General features: G+C 58.2%; 4 protein-coding genes across 4 annotated transcripts; 3 read left to right on the forward strand and 1 right to left on the reverse strand.

Moving 5' to 3' along the window:
• Positions 1-772: 772 nt before the first annotated feature.
• CGGC5_v006214 (uncharacterized protein) lies at positions 773-1,278 on the forward strand (the record flags this gene model as incomplete). The annotated part of the gene is made up of 3 exons (XM_032022871.1): positions 773-898; positions 950-997; positions 1,069-1,278. The coding sequence occupies 3 exons, from the start codon at positions 773-775 to the stop codon at positions 1,276-1,278; spliced, it is 384 nt and encodes a 127-aa protein (XP_031880259.1).
• A 966-nt stretch (positions 1,279-2,244) lies between these two features.
• On the reverse strand, positions 2,245-2,741 carry CGGC5_v006215 (uncharacterized protein; the record flags this gene model as incomplete). The annotated part of the gene is made up of 2 exons (XM_032022872.2): positions 2,245-2,539; positions 2,653-2,741. 2 exons carry the CDS (start codon positions 2,739-2,741, stop codon positions 2,245-2,247), a joined length of 384 nt encoding a protein of 127 aa, XP_031880254.2.
• A 757-nt stretch (positions 2,742-3,498) lies between these two features.
• On the forward strand, positions 3,499-4,357 carry SNF7 (Vacuolar-sorting protein SNF7; the record flags this gene model as incomplete). The annotated part of the gene is made up of 4 exons (XM_032022873.1): positions 3,499-3,682; positions 3,746-3,950; positions 4,009-4,214; positions 4,275-4,357. The coding sequence occupies 4 exons, from the start codon at positions 3,499-3,501 to the stop codon at positions 4,355-4,357; spliced, it is 678 nt and encodes a 225-aa protein (XP_031880184.1).
• A 4,513-nt stretch (positions 4,358-8,870) lies between these two features.
• Positions 8,871-18,601, forward strand: ACAN (Aggrecan core protein; the record flags this gene model as incomplete). The annotated part of the gene is made up of 5 exons (XM_066151666.1): positions 8,871-8,997; positions 9,072-12,416; positions 12,513-17,342; positions 17,400-18,191; positions 18,270-18,601. The coding sequence occupies 5 exons, from the start codon at positions 8,871-8,873 to the stop codon at positions 18,599-18,601; spliced, it is 9,426 nt and encodes a 3,141-aa protein (XP_066009197.1).
• Between the last annotated feature and the right edge of the window lie 661 nt (positions 18,602-19,262).

Genomic DNA, 19,262 nt, shown 5'->3' on the forward strand with positions numbered 1-19,262 from the left:
AAACCACGAAGCCACGAGGACGAGATCCATATCAGCATGTTCGCGGATGGCGACGACGAGAATGACGGACCTGCAGAAGCTGCAGCCGGGAGTCGTCATTGGATCTTGCAGCGGAATGATCCATAGTCGAGAAGTGACGAATGGAGAGAACCCGACGTCTGATTCGATGGCTAGGGTAACGGCCGAAATTATCGATTTCAATTTCGTGGTGATTCCGAACATGACGGGGTTTATTCATGTGTGATTCGTGGTTGGTGGTGGCGAGGAATTTGAATGGCGGGTGTGAGGCGGACTTGTCATGGGTGGGTGCCGTCCGCCTCACTTTTCTGCCTATCTCCTGCATGCTCACACCCCCCGACCTGTGAGATGGAACGCAATCCAGATGGATGGTTCCCACTTATGAGAAACCGTCAAGACAATGAAGGTATGTGGCGTAAGGCCTGGCATGCAGGCATAGCAGAGGCAGGTTCTGACGACTGAGAACTCGAAGCGGTGAGGATGCCGACAGCTGAACCCAAAAGGGCAAGACTGTGAAAGTGCTTTTCTTGTCTTGCACTTGGTGCAATAATAATACGACTTGTACACTCGTAATCACCACTTGAATGCAGTGCGTGAGGATTGGCACGCCCTTATGGTCGCATAGTTGGCGAAGATAAATACCGTCGTCGTCCTCCTGATCACCATCAACCAAGAACAGCATGCGCCATCTTATACACCCCGGGTTTCCGGATAGACAGATCACCTCCTTCATGCTCGAACAATCGCCATAGCCATGCCCTCGTCGTCAGAGATGAACAGATACTGGATTCCCAGGTTGGACATCCACAAAAAGATCATCACCCAAGAGCTTCCCTACTACCTTGGTCCGGATGCGACGGTCAGACCGTACACAAACGAGGTGTGAACATCTCAGACAAGATGCCCGAGACGCCTCTCACAGCATCAATAGGGAGAGGATGGTTTCCTCATCACCACCCCAGGCCCCTGCCTGACAGATGTGAGCCTCGTCGTCGCTTGCCCCTGTTTGGCGCAGAACTGTAAGCCACTGACCACCGTCGCCTGCCACAGGAACAAATCGACGATATCTGCAGGAAATCCAAAGAAATGTGGGAGCGACAAGCCGCGATTAGGGCTCAGGAGGCCGACAAGCCTCTCAAGAGACCGCTGCACCAGCCGGTGGTCATATCCAGAGGGTCGAACGACTCGTCACGAAGGAGACACGATGCACACCGCAGCCACGAGCGGCATCGACGTTACGATGATAGGCGACGTGAATGATGTTGAGCGGTTCGGCGGAGCCGGACTGAAGTGATCGAGATCTCAGATTGGGCCAGATTTTTCTTTGGATCTAAGCACACAGACGACACAGGCGTTGCAGGCGGCCGGGTGAGCCCCTTCATGCATAACGGCACGAAATTTGTGGGATTTGATGATCCAAGGCGCTACCATATGCGACAAAGGTGTTGCTGGTGGTGAGGGGAAGCTGATTTGTGTGGCCTGGTGGCCGCAGCGGACGGTGGATCCGACCGGACTCTCGTTGTTTTTGACTGGTTGAGCGACGGGTGGACGAAGCAGTATAACCAAGTCTGTCTGATTGGGACAGGCCTGGCTTTGTGTCCCAGAATGGTCCAGAAACAGCCTGCCATCTGGCATTTTTGGGGGCCAATGGTGACGACCGACGACTCCGGCGTCGTCTGCCCATTGCTCCTAATAGGTATGTGTATGCGGAATTGTTGCAAGAGGCGCATAGCGAAACGGCGCGTCGGCGAATGCGACCAGCTAGCTTTTCGTCCCGTCCAGATACCCAATAGGCATATGTAGTGCATTTCCCAAATAGACAAGTCGCATAGAAGTCGAACCGAATAAGTTCTGAGGACCAACGACAGCACGTGTTTTGTCCGAAGATGGCTGCTCAGTGGGACGTCCCGAAGGTATGCGAATCCCGACACTAATTTCGGCCCGTGTCCGACTTCAACCCGTGAAGCATGAATCCATCAATGATCGGGAAGCACTGGCTCTTATCGAGGTGTCATGGTGCGCTGTGTGGAGAGACCAATGAGCGAAGTAAGGCTGGCCGGCCAGGGTGGTGAGCAGAGAGTATGTGTGACACGCCTGCCTATTCACGGCGTAGGAAGGGCCAGGTCGAAGTGTGCCGAAGTCAGGTGGCATACCCGTACCCCTCACCCTCAGGTGGTGCGCTTTGCCTCGTCAGAGCATCGGCCGCAGACCCATCCGGGGGCTATTTCATGATTTCTCGAACGTCGCCTCGTACCGCTGAAGATTGAGAGGACCGGCAGACCAGAGCATCAGCGCTTGAACGGCCACATGCTGCGGCTCGCGGGTCGTCCCTTTGGCCCGTGTTCCCAAAGAGGCAGGCGTGAGATAGCCGACCACGTTCACCCACTCGCCAATACGTGTCTGCTCTGACTTGAGGTTGCCGAGAAGGAGGTTGACATCGACCAATGCACTAATATTGGATCCTTTGGGGGATTCGTGGTGTAACGTAAGCACAGCCGAGTCCATTGAATAGGACGTGACACTGGAGCCAAGTCAGCAGCCAGAACATGAGAAAGCACGGGTAAACTCCCGATGACGAGGAGCGAACGTCGTATTATGAAGAGCGTCGTTGTGTTATGAATTTGGGCACCCTACCATCCCAAGAACCGCACCTTTTCGCCTGGAGGTTTGGAAGGCAAGTCTGACAGGAGACTGAGCTTTGAGGGGAGTGGACCCCTTGACATGGTTGATGCGGTTGTCTGTCTAAGGCGATGGTGTCATGGTAGCATTGTGGACGCAGTGTCTTCATGTGTGTCCGGTTATCGTCGATGACTGCGGTTGAAATATGACGATGCGAGAATTGAGCGGACGTTTAGACGGTGTGGAAGAGAAGGGTGCCTTCCGCAGTCAACGCATCTCTCCGCCAGTACCTTACCAAGCTCGACTCACTGGGCGGACCGATGCTGCATTATGTAAGCAGACTCTTCTGATAAGGCGATAAGACATCGGTCTCGGAAAAGCCTCACGTGCGCGGCGGAACTGGGTCATCTGACCGGCTAAACTGCGGAGGAATCAGGCGCCCAAGGTTGCTGGGCGAGCACCGTCATCGCCCGCCGCCCACTAAACGGCATCGCTAAGCCAGTCGGGAGCTTGCATCATACCTGCCTACGTACCTCGACTCTATCTCTCAGCCTTCTGCCTATCGGCCCTCGCGATATTTCGACCTGCTGGCCGCGAGTCCTTCGTCGCACCATCTAGAGCCTCATTACTCGAGTCCGCCAATACCCTTTATCCGCTCCACGATTCGTTGACGACGCCTGGTGCCCACTTCCGTCCTGTTTCGGTACCCCGCCATCAAACTTCGGCCTGCTGCCACGCAACCCGATATCACGGCTGCCTTCGAGCCGTAGCTGCCTGCGCACATCCTCAAAACCGACTCGCATCTTCTCGAGCGACACTTTCCGATACCCTCATTCCGACTACCGCGAAGCGAACATCATCATGTCTGGCGTCTGGGGCTGGTTTGGCGGCGGCGGTGGCGCCAAGAAGAAGAACGATGCCAAAGATGCGATCCTTGGCCTGCGAGTCCAGCTCGATATGCTGCAAAAGAGAGAGAAACACTTGCAAAACTTGATGGACGAACAAGATGCTATCGCAAGGAAGAATGTGAACACAAACAAGAACGGTGAGCAGGCCGAGCGGTATTTCATGGTTTGTAGGCCTGGGTGCTAACGAAATGTTCCGATAGCCGCAAAGGCTGCCCTGCGCCGCAAGAAGGGCCACGAGCACAGCCTGGAGCAAACAGTTTCCCAAATCACGACACTTGAGTCCCAAATCAACGCTATCGAGTCTGCGAACATCAACCGCGAGACGCTGCTCGCTATGGAGAAGGCTGGCCAGGCTATGAAGGGAATTCACGGCAAGCTCACGGTCGAAAAGGTGGACCAGACCATGTATGTCCCCAAACCTTATCACATCAAGATGTTTCGACGTACTTACCAGCGAATGCAGGGAGGACCTTCGAGAACAGAACGCACTCAGCGAAGAAATTGTCAACGCTATCACAACGGGACAAACGGACGCCATCGACGACGTGGACTTGGAGGACGAGTTGGAGCAGATGCAACAGGAGCAGTTGGACGAGCAGATGATCAGCACCGGCTCGGTTCCCGTATCGGATGCTGTGCACCGCATGCCCGCTCCGGCAAACGGAGAACGTAAGGATCGTCCCTCATCCACGCCCGATCTAGATCCAATGACTAATCATAGCCGCGCAGTCAAAGGCAAGACGCCCGTCGCTGTCGAGGAGGACGACGAGGAGGCAGAGCTCCGCAAGCTGCAGGCGGAGATGGCCATGTAAGGGGCCCAAGACGTCAAGTGATGCTGTGGGGACGGTCGAGAGTGGTGGCATAGCATTCCTGGTTTGGGACGGGGGCTTCTGGAGGCATGCATGGAACTACGGTGCGCACGAGGGCAATCCGAGGTGCCATGCGAATGGTCCTTTGCCCGAGAGAAGTGGACGCTGCACGACATACCTCGCAGCGCACAGGCACAAGCACGCTCGAACGCAGGGCGTGCTGTGAAGGAGAAGACGTCCTGCGCGGTCTTGGTTCACATGTTTCGCAGCCAGCCAGCTAGCCCCTCTCCCCTTTCCAGACCTGTCTACTGGCGTTGGCGTTTTGGGGCACTTGGGTGCTATTCGATGGGAATCTCGCGGTTGTGGAGGCTGAAGGGAGTTTGACAAGCTTTTTCTGCGTTGCGGGAGGGTACTTTACACAGTCTACGTCTACGTCTACGTCCAAGTCTTCATAGAACACACATTGACCATTGTTGAGAAGCTAGAAGGGTCGGTGTAAGGAATACATGCAGTGTCTATCATTGGAAACCTATGTAACTCAGGAATGCATCGCTGGCGTCTGTTTTCCAGGGTCCTTCTAGAACTAGAATGGGTTGCTTGGCTTATGCGCCGGAGACGCAGCCGCGCTGCAGCGGTGTCTGGTCCGGTGAGCGGCGGGCGAGACATCGACGGTCCACCTGGGCTCGATGGATCATGGCGGTGTTGGCCGCCTGAGTCGAGGTAAGAGGGTCCCACCTGACCGAGACCGGGACAGAAGCCACTGCTCACGTGTCTCGGCACACCGCCAGTCGCCAGGAGTGACCGATCGTGATGATGGACATCTGAAGGTACGATCAATTTCCCCGTGGGCGTCGAGGTGGCGGCGATGGCGATCCGGAGGCCTCGTTGGCCGCAGCCGTGATCCGAGTTACGGTCTCCGTAAAAACGGGCGGGGTCACTATGCGCTAGACGATGCTATCTCGATGATATAGAGTGGACTCGACCACCAGGAGAAAAGAAAATGAGGCTTCACGACGTGTTCATGCAAAAAATTGTTAAGGGTTGAGTGAGGCCATGGACGGTGGGTGGACGAGGCGGGTGGTGCGGTTGGCTCTCCGAGAAAAAGTCAGGGACGTTTGCTGAAGAAGCGGGCGTCCGGCGTTGCTGCAAAAGTACCTTTGGACTCAATTTGCGCAGATATTGGGCGATGACGGGGATACCGATACTTGTTTCTTATCGAGGCCCACACGAGATGTTTATCACGGCAGCTAAGAGCAGGCTTCTCTGAGACGGTACCCTCACCTCAGAGACAAGCGCGCTGGAAGTATGGCCTGTGTCTGCTGTGTTTGCTGTGTTTCTGTCTCATTTAGCGCCCAACGCACTACCGCCGTATTTTCTTCTGCCCTAATCCCAGACGCTTACAGGGCACGTCCAACTTTTGAGCTGGCATTCCAGCCCAACGGTGCCCATGGTGCCCTGTAGGGTCACAACGGCCCTTCCCAAAGCACTGGCGGTGACGTGACAGCGGCCAGTGCGCCTTCCAGAACAACGGAATGGAATGGCACCCGACCTTCCTTTTCCCTGAGCTGGTAAATTGAAGGGCCAACTTAATTTTTTCCATCTGCCCAGGAAACACCCATGGACCGTTGCTCGTCCAGCATGAACAACAAAACAACTCGCGATCGGACAATTCTACCTCTATCTCGCGAATACAACAGGACACCTCACAGACGATAGCAGCCAGCCATCTACTTCGCCTCGTGTTCCCAGTAACGATACCACTCGATATCACCTTCGGTATCGCGATGGCCTCATCGTGAGCTTCAATGCCCTGCCAGCCCGGCGGGCGTCCGTCAACGGGCAACCACCGACACCTGCCAACTGTTCACCCATTGTCGGGATCAGCCTGAATGGATGTCGCTGCCAGACAGAAGTTGGCACTAATCAGCGGCCATGTCGTTGGCTGTCGTGCTCTCAGCGCCCAACCAACCCCCGGGTCTCGACTTCTGCGGCCCATCGCATCTCCCTCAATCTTGTCCCCCGTCTGTGGCATGTCGTCGGACCAAGTCGGGTTCCGCAGGGCATCAACGGCGCCAATGGCAGTAATTGCTTTTGCGCGACGGGACGCACACTCGCTGCACATCTCCTCGGGCCAGACTGGGCTACTGCAGCTCTCACACACCGTCCTTCGGGAGGAGCCATGTGGTTACCTCAGCCATCCACCGCGACCATCATCCCGCCCAACCTCCGCTACCTACGTTCTCGTACCCAGGTAGACGCCAACCTCTCCCCTCGACCCGCCAGTGACAACCATGCCAGAGGCTATGCGTGCTGTGCGTATGCGTACATCTGACTCTGTCCAACCCGCACCCTTCGCGTCGGGCGCAAGGTTTCCAAGGGGCATCGCGCGCGAATACCAACTTCAGTCTTCCATGCTGACATGGTCAGCACTGGCTTGCTGGCTTTCGCAATTCCGCCTGACCATCATACCTCTGCTCGTCGAAAAGTCTACCGAGTAACTCACTGTACTCTACTTGCGTTTACAAACCGCTACAAACCGCCGCCCAACCCCACCATTGCGACGGCTGGTGCCACTATCGCTGTCACTGCAGTCACATCCGCCCCTCCCGCCAGCCCGCGGTCCGGACTCTGCTGCATGGATCTTCACAGGCGAGCCTCAACCAGGCGAGCCACGTTGCACGTCGCTGACCGGGGGTTAAATGGCCGATGAGAAACAAACCGCGCTCTTTCGCCTTCCAACCCCCACCGTCACCAGTACCTGCCGCTGCGACATGCCCTCAGGGACGCTGGAAACTCCTCTCCCGCTTACACAAAACTCTCACACAGAATCACACACATACAACCTATCTCACCCTGCCGCTTGACTGCATGTAGCCAACCCGCGGGTTCTCCCTCGTCCACCCTCCATCTTCTCGAACAACGGATGACAGACCACTTGGGTTGAGGGTGTCCTCCGTTGTGTGATTCCAGGAACCACTCTTCCGTCGGCAATCTTTTCCTTCTGTCCTGGCAGGCACCATGTACCTAGCCAACAGCAAGGATCCGCCTGGCTCCAGTGGGCCGGCCCATCGTGTTCCCTGTCTCCTATTGCCCGATACGCTCGAGTGCGCTGGGCCAGACGTTGACGACCAGCGCAGCACAGCAATTATTAGCTCATGACTGCTAAGCAAACGGTTACTCGACGCTTCACCGGCTGCCGTTTCTCAGGTTTTTCAGACAGGCACACGGGATAGAGGAATAAATGGGGCCCTCTATGCCTCTTTGGGCCGACCATTTCACGTCTGAAAAGTCTTCCCTGAAGGACAACGGTTCAACACGGTTGTCTGGACTGTCTCTCAACCGTGGCATTTGTCTCAAATCTTGATGTTTGCCTTCTTAGTCTCAGACACGGCCCATAGTACTGGACCGAACTTGTCTCAGTTTCCTCTCGAACTTGAGAATATCTGGTTAGGATTGGGCTCATCGGGTTGATGCAAGTGTTCTACCCTTCAGAGCTTTGGTTTTGTTACGCGGAAGAGCAAAAAGAAGACAATTCACGACAAAAGGGGTTAAGACCACATAATTTAAAGTACATATCCCGGAAGAAATCAGCGGCATTCATGCCCGCCATCGTCGAGCCGCCTCGCTATGCCGGTTGGCCGCTTCATCCCAATTGCATCGTCGTTGGGCAGCTATTATCCCTCCTTCACCTCGGCTCATGGTCCGTCCGATGTTCACCTCCCTCATGTCTCTCCTGTCTCTCATCACATCATCTATCCCTCCAACTGTCAAGCCCCCCGAATTCCCAAAAGCCTCAAACCCCAGTCCAAACCAACCCAATTGCGACGTGGCGCCAGTCTCCTCCCGCCTCACTTGAGCCAATGGCTCTGGAGCACGACAGTTGATCACTCGGACTCAGAGATTGCCCGAATCTGTCCCCATTCGTGGGGACGACGTGGGGTACGCCTGCGTCAGGGACCCCTTACTCCCGCGCCCTGTACCCTGTCTCCAGCCAGTGATGCTTGCGATGTTTGGCACTGCTAGGAAAGCTCCCCCCTGCTTGTCGAGAACCTACTTTTCCTACCACGTCTTGGCCCAGTTGTGCGCTCCTGGGTGTGCCTTGGACAGTTCGCATCTCGTCATTCATGGTCCTTATTTCCCCCTACCCTATCCATTGTCAAGCCGAGACAACAAACCTGCCACTTCCTGGTCACCAACTATCATCAATCCATCTGTTGTCTGTTTACACTGCTACATTCGTCTCATAGGCGACGAGATACAAAGCTGTACTTCCTTTTGAGTTTCGCGATACCCGCCCAAGAGACTCGATTCCTCTCGATTCTGGTTTGGGCACCACACACTGCAACAAGACAATCGAGAACCCAACGTGAGCAAAGACAACACCCAATCTCACTCTCACCAAAAAGATCCAATCATCCAGGTACGCCACAGACAACATCAGACCATCACCCCCGGATCTGCATTGACTGTGTATCAGATTAGGCAAGGGCACCCATAATCACCAGTCCCGGACAGCATGAATTCGAATGAAGATCCGGTCGACTACTGCCCGTACCGGGCAAACGTTGGCTGGGGCCAAGTCCAGACACAGGACTTCTCCAAGGTCAACTACTTTCAAGCCTCGGATGACGAGCTACGGAATGGTAAGAAAGCTACGTACCGCGCATGCTTTAATTGATATCGCATTGTTCAATTCTGACCTTATTAATTTCCAAAGACGACGACGTATTCGCCAACGGTCAGGTGTACCCCGCGCAACCACAAGCTTCATCAAGTAGCAAGAAGAAGAAGAAGAGCAAAAAGGACAAGAAGGCCGCCGCAGCACCACCAGCCCCGGCCATCTACGACGAAGCACCAACACCCCCAGAGTACGCCGCACCAGAGACACCACAAGAAACCGTCTTCGCCGATGAAGAGTGGGCGCCAATAACCAAGACAAAGAAGAAGAAGAAGAAGAAGGGCCAGAAGGAGGAAGCTGCACCGCCTCCTCCCCCTCCACCGCCTGTAGAACCGGAGCCGACACCTGAACCCGAAGAGGAACCGGAAGCTCAGCGCGAGCCAACAATCCCGGAGGAGCCAGAGCAAGAACCGGAGCCTACACCTGAGCCTGAGCCCGAGCCCGAAGTCGTTGCAGAGCCGCCGCCCTCGCCACCTTCCAAAAAGTCCAAAGAGTCCGCCAAGGAGGTACCCAAAGAAACACCAAAGGAATCCTCCAAGAAGAGCAAGAAAGACAAGAAGAAGGACAAAAAGAAGAAGAAGGGCGCCAAGGAGGCTGAACCGGAGCCGGTTGAGAGTCCCAAGTCCGTTTCCGCGGAAGACGCCAAGCCGCCCAAGATGGACGAGCCAGAGGTCCCTGCTGCCGACCGTAGTCTTGGGGAGTCCAAGGACGACGCCGACAAGGGTGACTCGAGCGCCATCCCAGCAGCTGCAGCCGCAGCCGCGATTGCGACCGCTGGAGTAGCGGCCGTTGTTGCGACAGATGCGGCATCTTCAGATGCACCGGATGCGCCCGCCAGCGAGGAGAAGCAGGACGACGACGATGCGGAACCCTCAGACACGCCTGCTCCTGCTCCTGAGCAGGAGGAGGCTGCGGCTGAAGCGGAAGCCCCTGCAGATGTCTCCACTGCTGTTGAGAATGCAGAAGAAGAAGCTCCCGCAGACACTCCAGATGCTCCTACAGAGCCTTCAGACGCGCCTGCTAGCGACGAGAAGGTAGAGAGCAACACGGATGCTCCTGTCGACGATGTCAAGCAGAATGATGAGGATGCAGCTCCCACGGACGCTCCCGAAGCCCCTGCAGATGCACCAGATGCTCCCGCAGATGCACCGGACGCTCCCGTGGAAGAGGAGAAGGTTGAGAGCACGCCTGAAGCACCCGCCGACGATGAGAAGCAGGGTGAAGAAGCTGCTCCTGCAGATGCTCCAGAAGCCTCAGAAGCACCTGCGGCCGACGAGACGTTGGAGGAGGAAAAGGCAGCACCTTCAGATCCTGTAGACGCTCTTGTGGAGGAGGAGAAACAGGAAGCTGAGGAGGCGGCTCTTTCCGCTACCCCTGATGCTCCCGCGGACGCGCCAGATGCGACAGACGTTCCCGTCGCTGACGAGAAGGTCGAGGCTGCAGATGCTGCTCCCGCAGACAGTCCTGAAGCCGCCGCTCCAGAAGACGAGGCCAAGGCTGCGGAAGAAGCCCCTGCAGACAGCGCTGAAGCTGCTGTGCCTGAGGTGAAGGCCGAAAACGTCGACGAGTCACCAGCAGATCCCACACCGGAGGCTACGCCTGATGCTCCAGATGAAAGTACACCGCCGACGGAACCGCCCGCCGCTGAAGTCTCTGAGGATCTCCCAGCTGCGGATGCCACTGCCAGCGTTCCCGAGGAAGAATCAGGTGACAAGGCCGAGGGTGATGCGGCGGCTGAGGCTGCTCCTCCACCTGAAGACTCTGCGCCAGCTGATCCTGCTCCTCCGGTCGAAGATGCTCTTCCGGTCGAAGATGCTCTTCCGGTCGAAGATGCTGCGCCGGTCGAAGATGCTCCTCCGGTCGAAGATGCTGCGCCGGTTGAGGAGGCTGCGCCGGTCGAAAATGCTGCGCCGGTCGAAGATGCTGCGCCGGTTGAGGAGGCTGCGCCGGCTGAGGCTGCTGATGAAGCTGCTGCTACTGAGCAAACGGGAACTCAAGATGCCCCGGCCGTTGACACCACCGATGATGTACCGGCTGCCGACGATGCGCCCAGCAAACCGGAGGAAGCAAGCGACAAGCCTGCCGAGGATGCTCCTGCCTCCGAAGAAGCGAAGAGCGAAGAAATCGAACCACCCGTTGCTGAGGCTGCCGAAGAATCAGCGGCTGCTGATACAACGTCCAGCGATCCCGCAGAGGGAGGAGATACGCCTGAAGAGACTGTCGCGACCGAAGAGACCGTCGCCACTGAGGACGAAGAGAAGCCAGAAGCCGCGGCGGCAGAGGTTGCGGAACCCGAAGCGTCCGCCGCTCCTGAAGATGAGGCCTCCGCCCAGCCTGAAGAGTCGGCTTCTCCAGACCAGCAAGGCGAGGAAGTCGCCGCGCCTGCGGAGGAAGACAAGGCAGATGCCGCAGACGAGACCGCTGCTCAACCAGATCCTGACACCACACCCGCAACTGCGGAAGCAGAAGCCAAGGACCCGCCCAGCGACACACCTCCGGCGGAACCCATCAGCGAGACTACACCTGATGATGCGGCCGTGCCAGTCGAGGCTGTCAGCGAAGAACCAGCTGAGGCTGCTAGCGAGCAGCCACCCGAACCTTCCAGTGACGAAGCGGCACCGGCTGAGACTGCCACCGAGCCAGTAGCCGAGGAGCCAGCGGAAAAGCCTAGCGATGCTCCTCAAGAGGAATCCGTCGTTGAATCTCCTAGCGAACAGCCTGCGGAACCTTCCGGCGAACAGCCAACTGAGGTTGCAAGCGAGGAGCCAGTCGCGGCTGCCGCTGAGGAGCCGGCTGAAACTTCCTCCGAGCAACCTACCGAGGTTCCAACTGACGCCGCTCCGGAGGATGGTTCGGATGGAAAGCCAGCCGCAGACACGGCTGAGACGCAGGTCGAATCAGCTGACCCGGCCGCTGAAGAGCCCGCTCCAGCCGAGGAGTCTACCAAGGAGCCTGTCGAAGAGCCAGTCGACGCACCAGTCGACGCACCAGTCGACGCACCAGTCGACGCACCAGTCGAGACACCGGCTGAAGCACCAGTTGAGGCTCCAGCAGAGGCGCTGGCAGAAGCGCCGGAAGAAGCACCGGCTGAGACAGTCGAGGCGGCCGCCGAGGGGCCCGCCAAGGAGCCCGTCGAGGAGCCCACCGATAAGACCGCCGAGGATGCCAGCATCACCCCTGAAGAAGTACCGGCCGCCGAGATCCAGCCTGAAGACGCAGCCCCAATTGAGACTCCTGATCAGCCATCAACTGAGGAAGCCTCTCCCGAAGAGGAAACCGAGGACAAAGCTGCCGACGCTGCCCCCGAGGCCAAGCCCGAAGAGGATCCGGTCTCAACGTCCCCTGACGAGGAAGCAGCACAAGACGCACCCGTGTCAACTGAAGGTATGGACCAGTACGAACTGATTAGCGACGGCAAAGACTTCACCTTTTCGGAAGCAAATCTCAACACAGAGACCAAAGATGCTAAGACAGTAACAGAGCCAGTCACGGAAACCGAGGAAGCTGCCACGGAGGAGACCCCTGTTGATGTTCCCGCCGACGCACCAGTGGAGCCCACTCCGGTTGCGGACGCGGACCCTGCGGCCGAACCGGAACCGGCTCCGGAAGCCGAGACCGCGGCCGATGCGCCCGCAGAGCCTGCCGAACCGGCCGAAACTCAGACTCCGGATGATGCCAAAACCGAGGAAACAGCCAAGCCCGAACCCACTACTCAGGAGGACGACGTTCCAGAGCCCGCCGTCGAGCAAAGTAGCGAGGAAGCCCCTGCCGCCGTGCCGGAGCCCGCCCCCGAGAGCACCGAAGCGGAGACCGCTGAGGCCTCGCCCGCGCCGGACAGCCAAGATGAAGTGGCTGAGGCCACCGCCGAAGCAGACTCGACGCCGGAAGAAAGCAAGGCTGAAGCGACCGAGACCGAGGCCGCTCCACAGCCCGAGGCTTCCGACCCTGCTCCAGAAGTCGTCGATACGCCGGCGGAAGAGACCAAGGACGAGGGTGACGAAGCTCCAAAGCCCACCGATGAGCCAGCTGCTGAACCGGTCACTGATGAACCTGCCACTGCTGAGTCAGCCACTACTGAAGAGTCTCCTGTCGTTGACGAGAGCCCCGCCGCGGAGGCTGCGGCTGTTGACGGCGGCGAGGCCCCAGCTGCAGAGGAAGCACCCACAACAGCACCTCCTGCAGAAGAAGCTGCCAGTGCTGAGCAGGCTCAAGAGAGCCCTGCCGACACCCAGCCCGCTGAGGAAAGCGTTGAGGACCAGCCTGCAACTGCCGAAAACAAGCAAGAAGATGCAGTGCCAGTCACCGACACGGCCGAAGAGGTCGCTCAGCCCGATGCACCTGCTCCCGAGACTGAAGAAACCCCTGCGGGTGAGGAACAAGGCAATGACAGCCCCGCCGATGGCGACGCAGCCCAACCAAGAAATGTCGAAGAGGAAAACCCCGCTGCAATCGATCCACCCGCAGCAGGGGAGACCGCGGAAGACAAGCCTGTTGTTGAAGCTGCCCCAGAGGAAGACGCTCAGCCTGAAAAAGCCGTCGCTCCAGCAGAAGAGACTCAAAACGAGAGCGAAGACGCTCCCGTCCCTGCTCCTTCAGACGAACAACCAGAAGCTTCCGCCGAAGAACCCAAGGAAGTCTCTGCTGAAAGCGAGGCCGCTCCTGAAACTCAGGAAAGCCCCGTTGGTGATGAGGTCGAAGAAGCGGTTGTCCAAGAGCAAGACACCCAGCCAGACTCTTCTGCAGACACAGCTGAGGCACCAAAAACCGACGAGGCAAAGGAATCCGAGAGTGATCCTGCAGCTGAGCCTGTTGAAGCCAGCGAACCGGAACAGCCCGTTGAAGCTAGCGGACCCGGGGAACCGGCGGCCGAAGCCGGCGAGGCCAGTGAAACTGCGCCCGAGTCTGCTGAGACCGTCGAACCTGAGCAGCCCGCAGCTGAGGCGGCTGAGACAGCTGATACAGCTGAAGCTGGACAACCTGCCCCGGAGCCCGTCGAGGCTGCTGAGGCAGAGCAAGCTGCGCCTGAACCCCAAGAACAACCAGTTGAGGCCAGCGAGCCTGCCGCACAGCCCGCCGCCGATCCTGCCGAGCCGAGTGAGGCTGTAGTAAGCCCCCCTGAGGGCGAGGAAGCTCCTGCGGAACCTGTCGCGGCCGAAGCCCCCGCTGAGCCGGTCGTTGCCGACGAAGCTCCAGCCGAACCCGCTGTGGAGGAACCTGCTTCTGAGCCAGCTGCTGAACCTGCTGCTGAGTCTCCTGCAGCCGAAGAGCCTCCTGCGGCCGAGCCAGTTGCAGAGGAGCCGGCCGCTGAGCCTGTCGCGGCTGAGGAAAAGCCCGCGGAGCCAGCTCCTGCCGAAGAACCCCAAGCTGAGCAAGTCGCAGAAGAACCTTCTGCTGAGCCTGCTGCGGAGCCTGTCGCGTCTGAGGATGCCCCTGCTCAGCAAGTCACCGACGAAACTGCTGCTGAGCCTGCCGCCGAGCCTGCTGCAGCTGAAGGAACTCCAGCTGAACCAGCTCCAGAGGAGAACGCTGCAGCGGAAGAAACTCTGGCTGAACCGGTTACAGAAGATGCTGCTGCCGAGCCTGCTTCTGTTGCTGCAGTTGAAGAAGCGCCAGCTGCTGAGCCAGCAGCCGCAGAAGAAACTCCAGCAGAAACAGTTACAGAGGAACCAGCTGTTGAGTCTGCGGCGCCCGATGAACCCGCCGCTGAGCCAGCCGCCACTGAGGAGCCAGCCGCCACTGAGGAGCCATCCGCAGAACCAGTTGCCGCTGATGAGACACCTGCTGCTGAGCCTGAAGCTGAGGAGTCGCCAGCTGATCCTCCTGCGGCTGAAGAGCCTGCAGCTGCTGAGCCTGAGGCGGAAGCACCCCAAGCTGAACTAGTCGCATCTGAGGAGGCACCTGCCGAGCCGGCTGCGAGCGAAGAACCTCCTGCTGACCCTCCAACTGTTGAAGAAGCCCCACTCGCGGAAGAGGCTCCCGCCGCTGAGGAAGCTCCCGCTGCTGTGGAGGCACCCGCTACTGAGGAGGCTCCCGCTACTGAGGAGGCTCCTGCCCCTGAAGAAGCGCCGGCCCCAGAAGGAGCTCCCGTTGCCGAGAAAGCGGCTGATGATGAAGTCCCGGCTGCTGAAGAAGCCCCCGTCGCGGAAGAAGCCCCCATTGCCGAAGAGGCTCCTGCTGCGGACGATATCCCTGCCGCGGAGGAGGCCCCGGCCGCTGAAGCTCCTGCTGCTGAGGAAGCGCCGGCCCCAGAAGAAGCTCCCGCTGCTGAAGAGCCTGTTGCTGAGGAACCAGCTGTTGAAGAGGCTCCCGCTGAGCCTGCTGCTGAAGAAGCCGCCGCTGAACCAGAAGCCGCCGCTGAACTAGAAGCCGCCGCTGAACTAGAAGCCGCCGCTGAACCTGCTCCGGCTGAGGAACCTGCTCCGGCTGAGGAACCTGCTCCGGCTGAGGAACCTGCTCCGGCTGAGGAACCTGCTCCGGCTGAGGAACCTGCTCCGGCTGAGGAACCTGCTCCGGCTGAGGAACCTGCTCCGGCTGAGGAACCTGCTCCGGCTGAGGAACCTGCTCCGGCTGAGGAACCTGCTGCTGAACAAATTCCTGTTCCTGAGGAAGCTCCTGTTACTGAGGAACCGGCTGCTGAAGAAGCTCCTGCTGACCCTGCTCCAGCTGAGGAATCTGCACCAGCTGAGCCTGAAGCGGAACCCGCGACAGAGGATAGTCATGCAGCCGAGATTGCCGCAGGAATTGCGGTTGCCGCTGCTGGAGCGACTGCTGCGGCTGTTGTGGCTGACAAGACTGCGCCAGAAGGAGAGAAGACACGAGGTTTGGATGTTGAGGAGAGCAAGGACTCGGTGCCGCCGATTCCTAGTGAAGAGAAACCAGGTGAGAATACCCCTCCTTCCCCCGATTCCCCCGATGGAGATGCACGGGAAGGACCGGATGGAGAGAATCCCGAGGGCGCCGCCGAGGATGTCCCGGAAGATGCCCCGCACACCGAGGAAGACCATGCCGCACCGGAGCCCACTGGAGAGGAGACCGAAGTCCCAGCTGGAGAGGCCGCCGACCCGGATGCCCCCGAGGCGCAAGCACAAGAGAGCGATGGCGCGCCGCCAGCCGAAGAAGAGGTTTCACCGCAAGAGGACTTGACGACGACCGCTGAAGAGCCTGGGCCAGAGCCAAGCCCACCTGAAGATGAGGACGCCGCCCCTGTCGAACAGACCGAGCCCGAACCCGCGCACGAGCAAGCCGAGCCGCAAGAGCCTGAACAGGTCGAACAAGAGCCCGAGAACGTCGAACAAGAACCTGAACAAGCTGAGCCACAAGAGCCCGAGCCTGTTGAGCCACAAGAGCCTGAGCCTGCCGAGCCCGCTGAGCCTGTTGAGACTGAACCGCAAGAACCCGAGCCAGAACCTGAGCAAGCCCAGCCACAAGAGCCCGAGAACGTCGAACAAGCAGCCGAAGAAGTCGAGCCGCAAGAACCTGAGCAAGCCGAGTCACAAGAGCCTGAGCCTGCTGAGCCCGCTGAGCCCGAGCCAGAACCTGAGCAAGAGGCCGAACAAGTCGAACAAGAACCAGAAGCAGTCGAGGTACAAGAGCCTGAGCCCGTTGAACCGCAAGAGGATCAGGCACCTGTCGAAGAAGAAAGTTCCCCAGAAGAAGCCAATCCTGTCGAAGATACACCAGAAGAATCGACAAAGGACGCTCCAGACGCCGACGATACAGATGCTGCCATCACAGGAGTTGCAGCCGTTGGTGTTGCCGGCGTCGCAGGCCTGGTGGCCATAGATCAACTTGGCAAGGACTCCGAAGAAACCATTTCACGACGCGGTTCTTCAGACAAGCTCACACAGACTCTTGATGGCAACATCCCAATGTCAGGGTCCGCTTCTCTTACGGGATCCAAGCCAGAAGACGTCGACGTGGATGCCAACTTCAGCCCGGTAGAGAAGGAAGGTCTTTCAGATCAAGGCACGCAAACAGACAGCAGCTCTGTCTTCGGCTTCAGGCCCTCGACTCCAGCTGTGATCCTGCCTGATCTTTGCGATCCTTCATCACCAGCCTCCAGGGCGAGGGCAAAGGCACTCAGGCGGCAACGCAAGCTCTCGGTTGCTCGTGCCGAAGAACTTGTTGCAGCGGCTGTGATTATCTATGCTACGGCCCAGACTCTCAGCCCTCCGAACAGTCCCTCCTCCCAGGACAGCACACAGCTCATCAAGGCTATGCCCAGCTTGGACCAACAGTTGAAGATGAAGCCAAAGAAGGCTCGAGCATTTTTCTCGCGGGTCCTACCAAGCCTTCTTTCCAGACGCAGGAGTACTACCACTAAGGGAGCGGATACAGTCAATGAGTTTGGTGCTAACCAGTTTATAGAAAGAAAAGAGGAGCGCGACAAGCACCGCCGACACCGCCGTTCTTCCCACTCTTCCCACCATCCATCTTCATACTCCAGTCGCCGGGCTGAGGAAGAAGGCCGCGACAGCAGTCGTCGTCATTCGTCTCACTCCCACCAATCTTCTCACCGCCGTCACCGCACCGACAGCGACCGATCATCTTACCGATCTCGCGACACGGCTCCAAGCACGCCCCCGAGAACGCCCAAGCGACAAGACAGCGGCTTCTCGGAAAGCCCACAGACACAGACCACCACCCGCCGCCGCCGACACAGCGAGCGAAGCGAAGGTCGCAGTGAGCATACGGAGAGAAGCGAGAGACGTTCTGAGCGCACTCCTGAGGAGCAAGCAGCTCATGATAGAAGAAAGGAAGAGCGAAGACTTGCAAGAGACAAGGAACGTGCTCGCGAGCGCGAGGCCGAGCTCGAGCGGGAGAGGGAGCAAGAGCGAAGAGATAGAGAGAGAGACAGAGAACGAAGAAGGGAGAGGGAACGGCAGCGCGAGCGTGAGCTGGAGAGGGAGCAAGAGGAGAAGGAGAGAGAGCGCCGTCGCAGCACCAAGGGAAAGGAGCCAGAGATCCTCGACAGGTCACAGGAACCCATGGAGCGCAGCCACCGCCGTTCTTCTCGTCGTCACAGTACCTCGGAGCACAACCGCCCCGAGCGCGTTATCCCGGAGCGCACTTCCAGCAAGCGAGAACGCAAAGATGTGCGAGAACCCTCGTCGGACAGGACAGGGCCAAGACGATTCTTCAGCGTCAGAAACCGAGAAGGTACGGCTTCATCGGCAGCAGCCCCCCCTCAGGATCCCCCCCTTGCCAAGGACGACATGCCAATGGATGACGACGCAGGGCACCAAGACGCAGCGGCTACTCGCGACATTCCTAATCGGACAGACACCACGCGTTCCAGGCACCGTCACCGCCGCCATTCCGAAGACGGCAGCGGCAGGGCTAAGCTCCAGAAAGTGCGTGACCAGGTCGCCGAGGAGGCCAGGCGAGTGGCAGAGGAGAAGCCCCGCTCGAAGCATTCTTCTCATCACTCCCATGCCAGTCCGGACGACTCTCGCCGCAGAGCTCGCGAGGAGGGCAGGAAGAAGACGAGAGATGTTGAGAAGGAGAGGGAGCGGGAGAAGGAGAAGTCTGGTGGCATCAAGGGCATGTTCAAGAAACTGTTCAACTGATGATGTGTGTGTGTAATGATGTTACGACTACGATTTGTACGCGGACTGGATCGATGTTTTTTTTCACGGAACGACAACACTGCGCGGGTTTGATGGACTGGTTTAGAGGCGTTGGGTTTGATTTGGAGACGTTGATGATTTCCTGGTTCTGGATTATGAATCATTTCTAATGATTTAATCGCTTCATGATTAATGTGTTTAGGAATCAATACATGTCTGACGAGTATCGAACATTGAACTCTCTTGCCCCTTTTCCCACTACACTTGCATTATCCTCACTGTGATATTCAAACCCATGACCGGAGGTTACACGTACGACGACGTCGAAGCGGGATCCGGATGTCACGGTCTACACCTCGTATCGCTGCGACGTCCTCGGCCATTCTTCAACATGACTCTTTCTCGCAGGCAATAATTCAGCTCCTAGCGCCTGCAGTGGAACACACGCACACAGGTCTGTTATCGTGGTCTTGGTCTAGCCTGCCGCGTCATGCAGCGGACAGCACCGTCCCGAACCGCAGCTGCCGCGGGTGAATCCAGACTCTCTACGCGCGCGCACAGGCGAGGACCTCACTTTTCACTTTTCACAAGTTCACTCATCAACACCACCACCGTGACATAGACCGATGTCCAGGTCAAATTTTGGTCTAAGCCATCCACG

This window comes from Colletotrichum fructicola (assembly GCF_000319635.2).
Source record: "Colletotrichum fructicola Nara gc5 chromosome Unknown KSG_Nara_v1_contig03, whole genome shotgun sequence".
Lineage (NCBI taxonomy): Eukaryota > Fungi > Ascomycota > Sordariomycetes > Glomerellales > Glomerellaceae > Colletotrichum > Colletotrichum fructicola.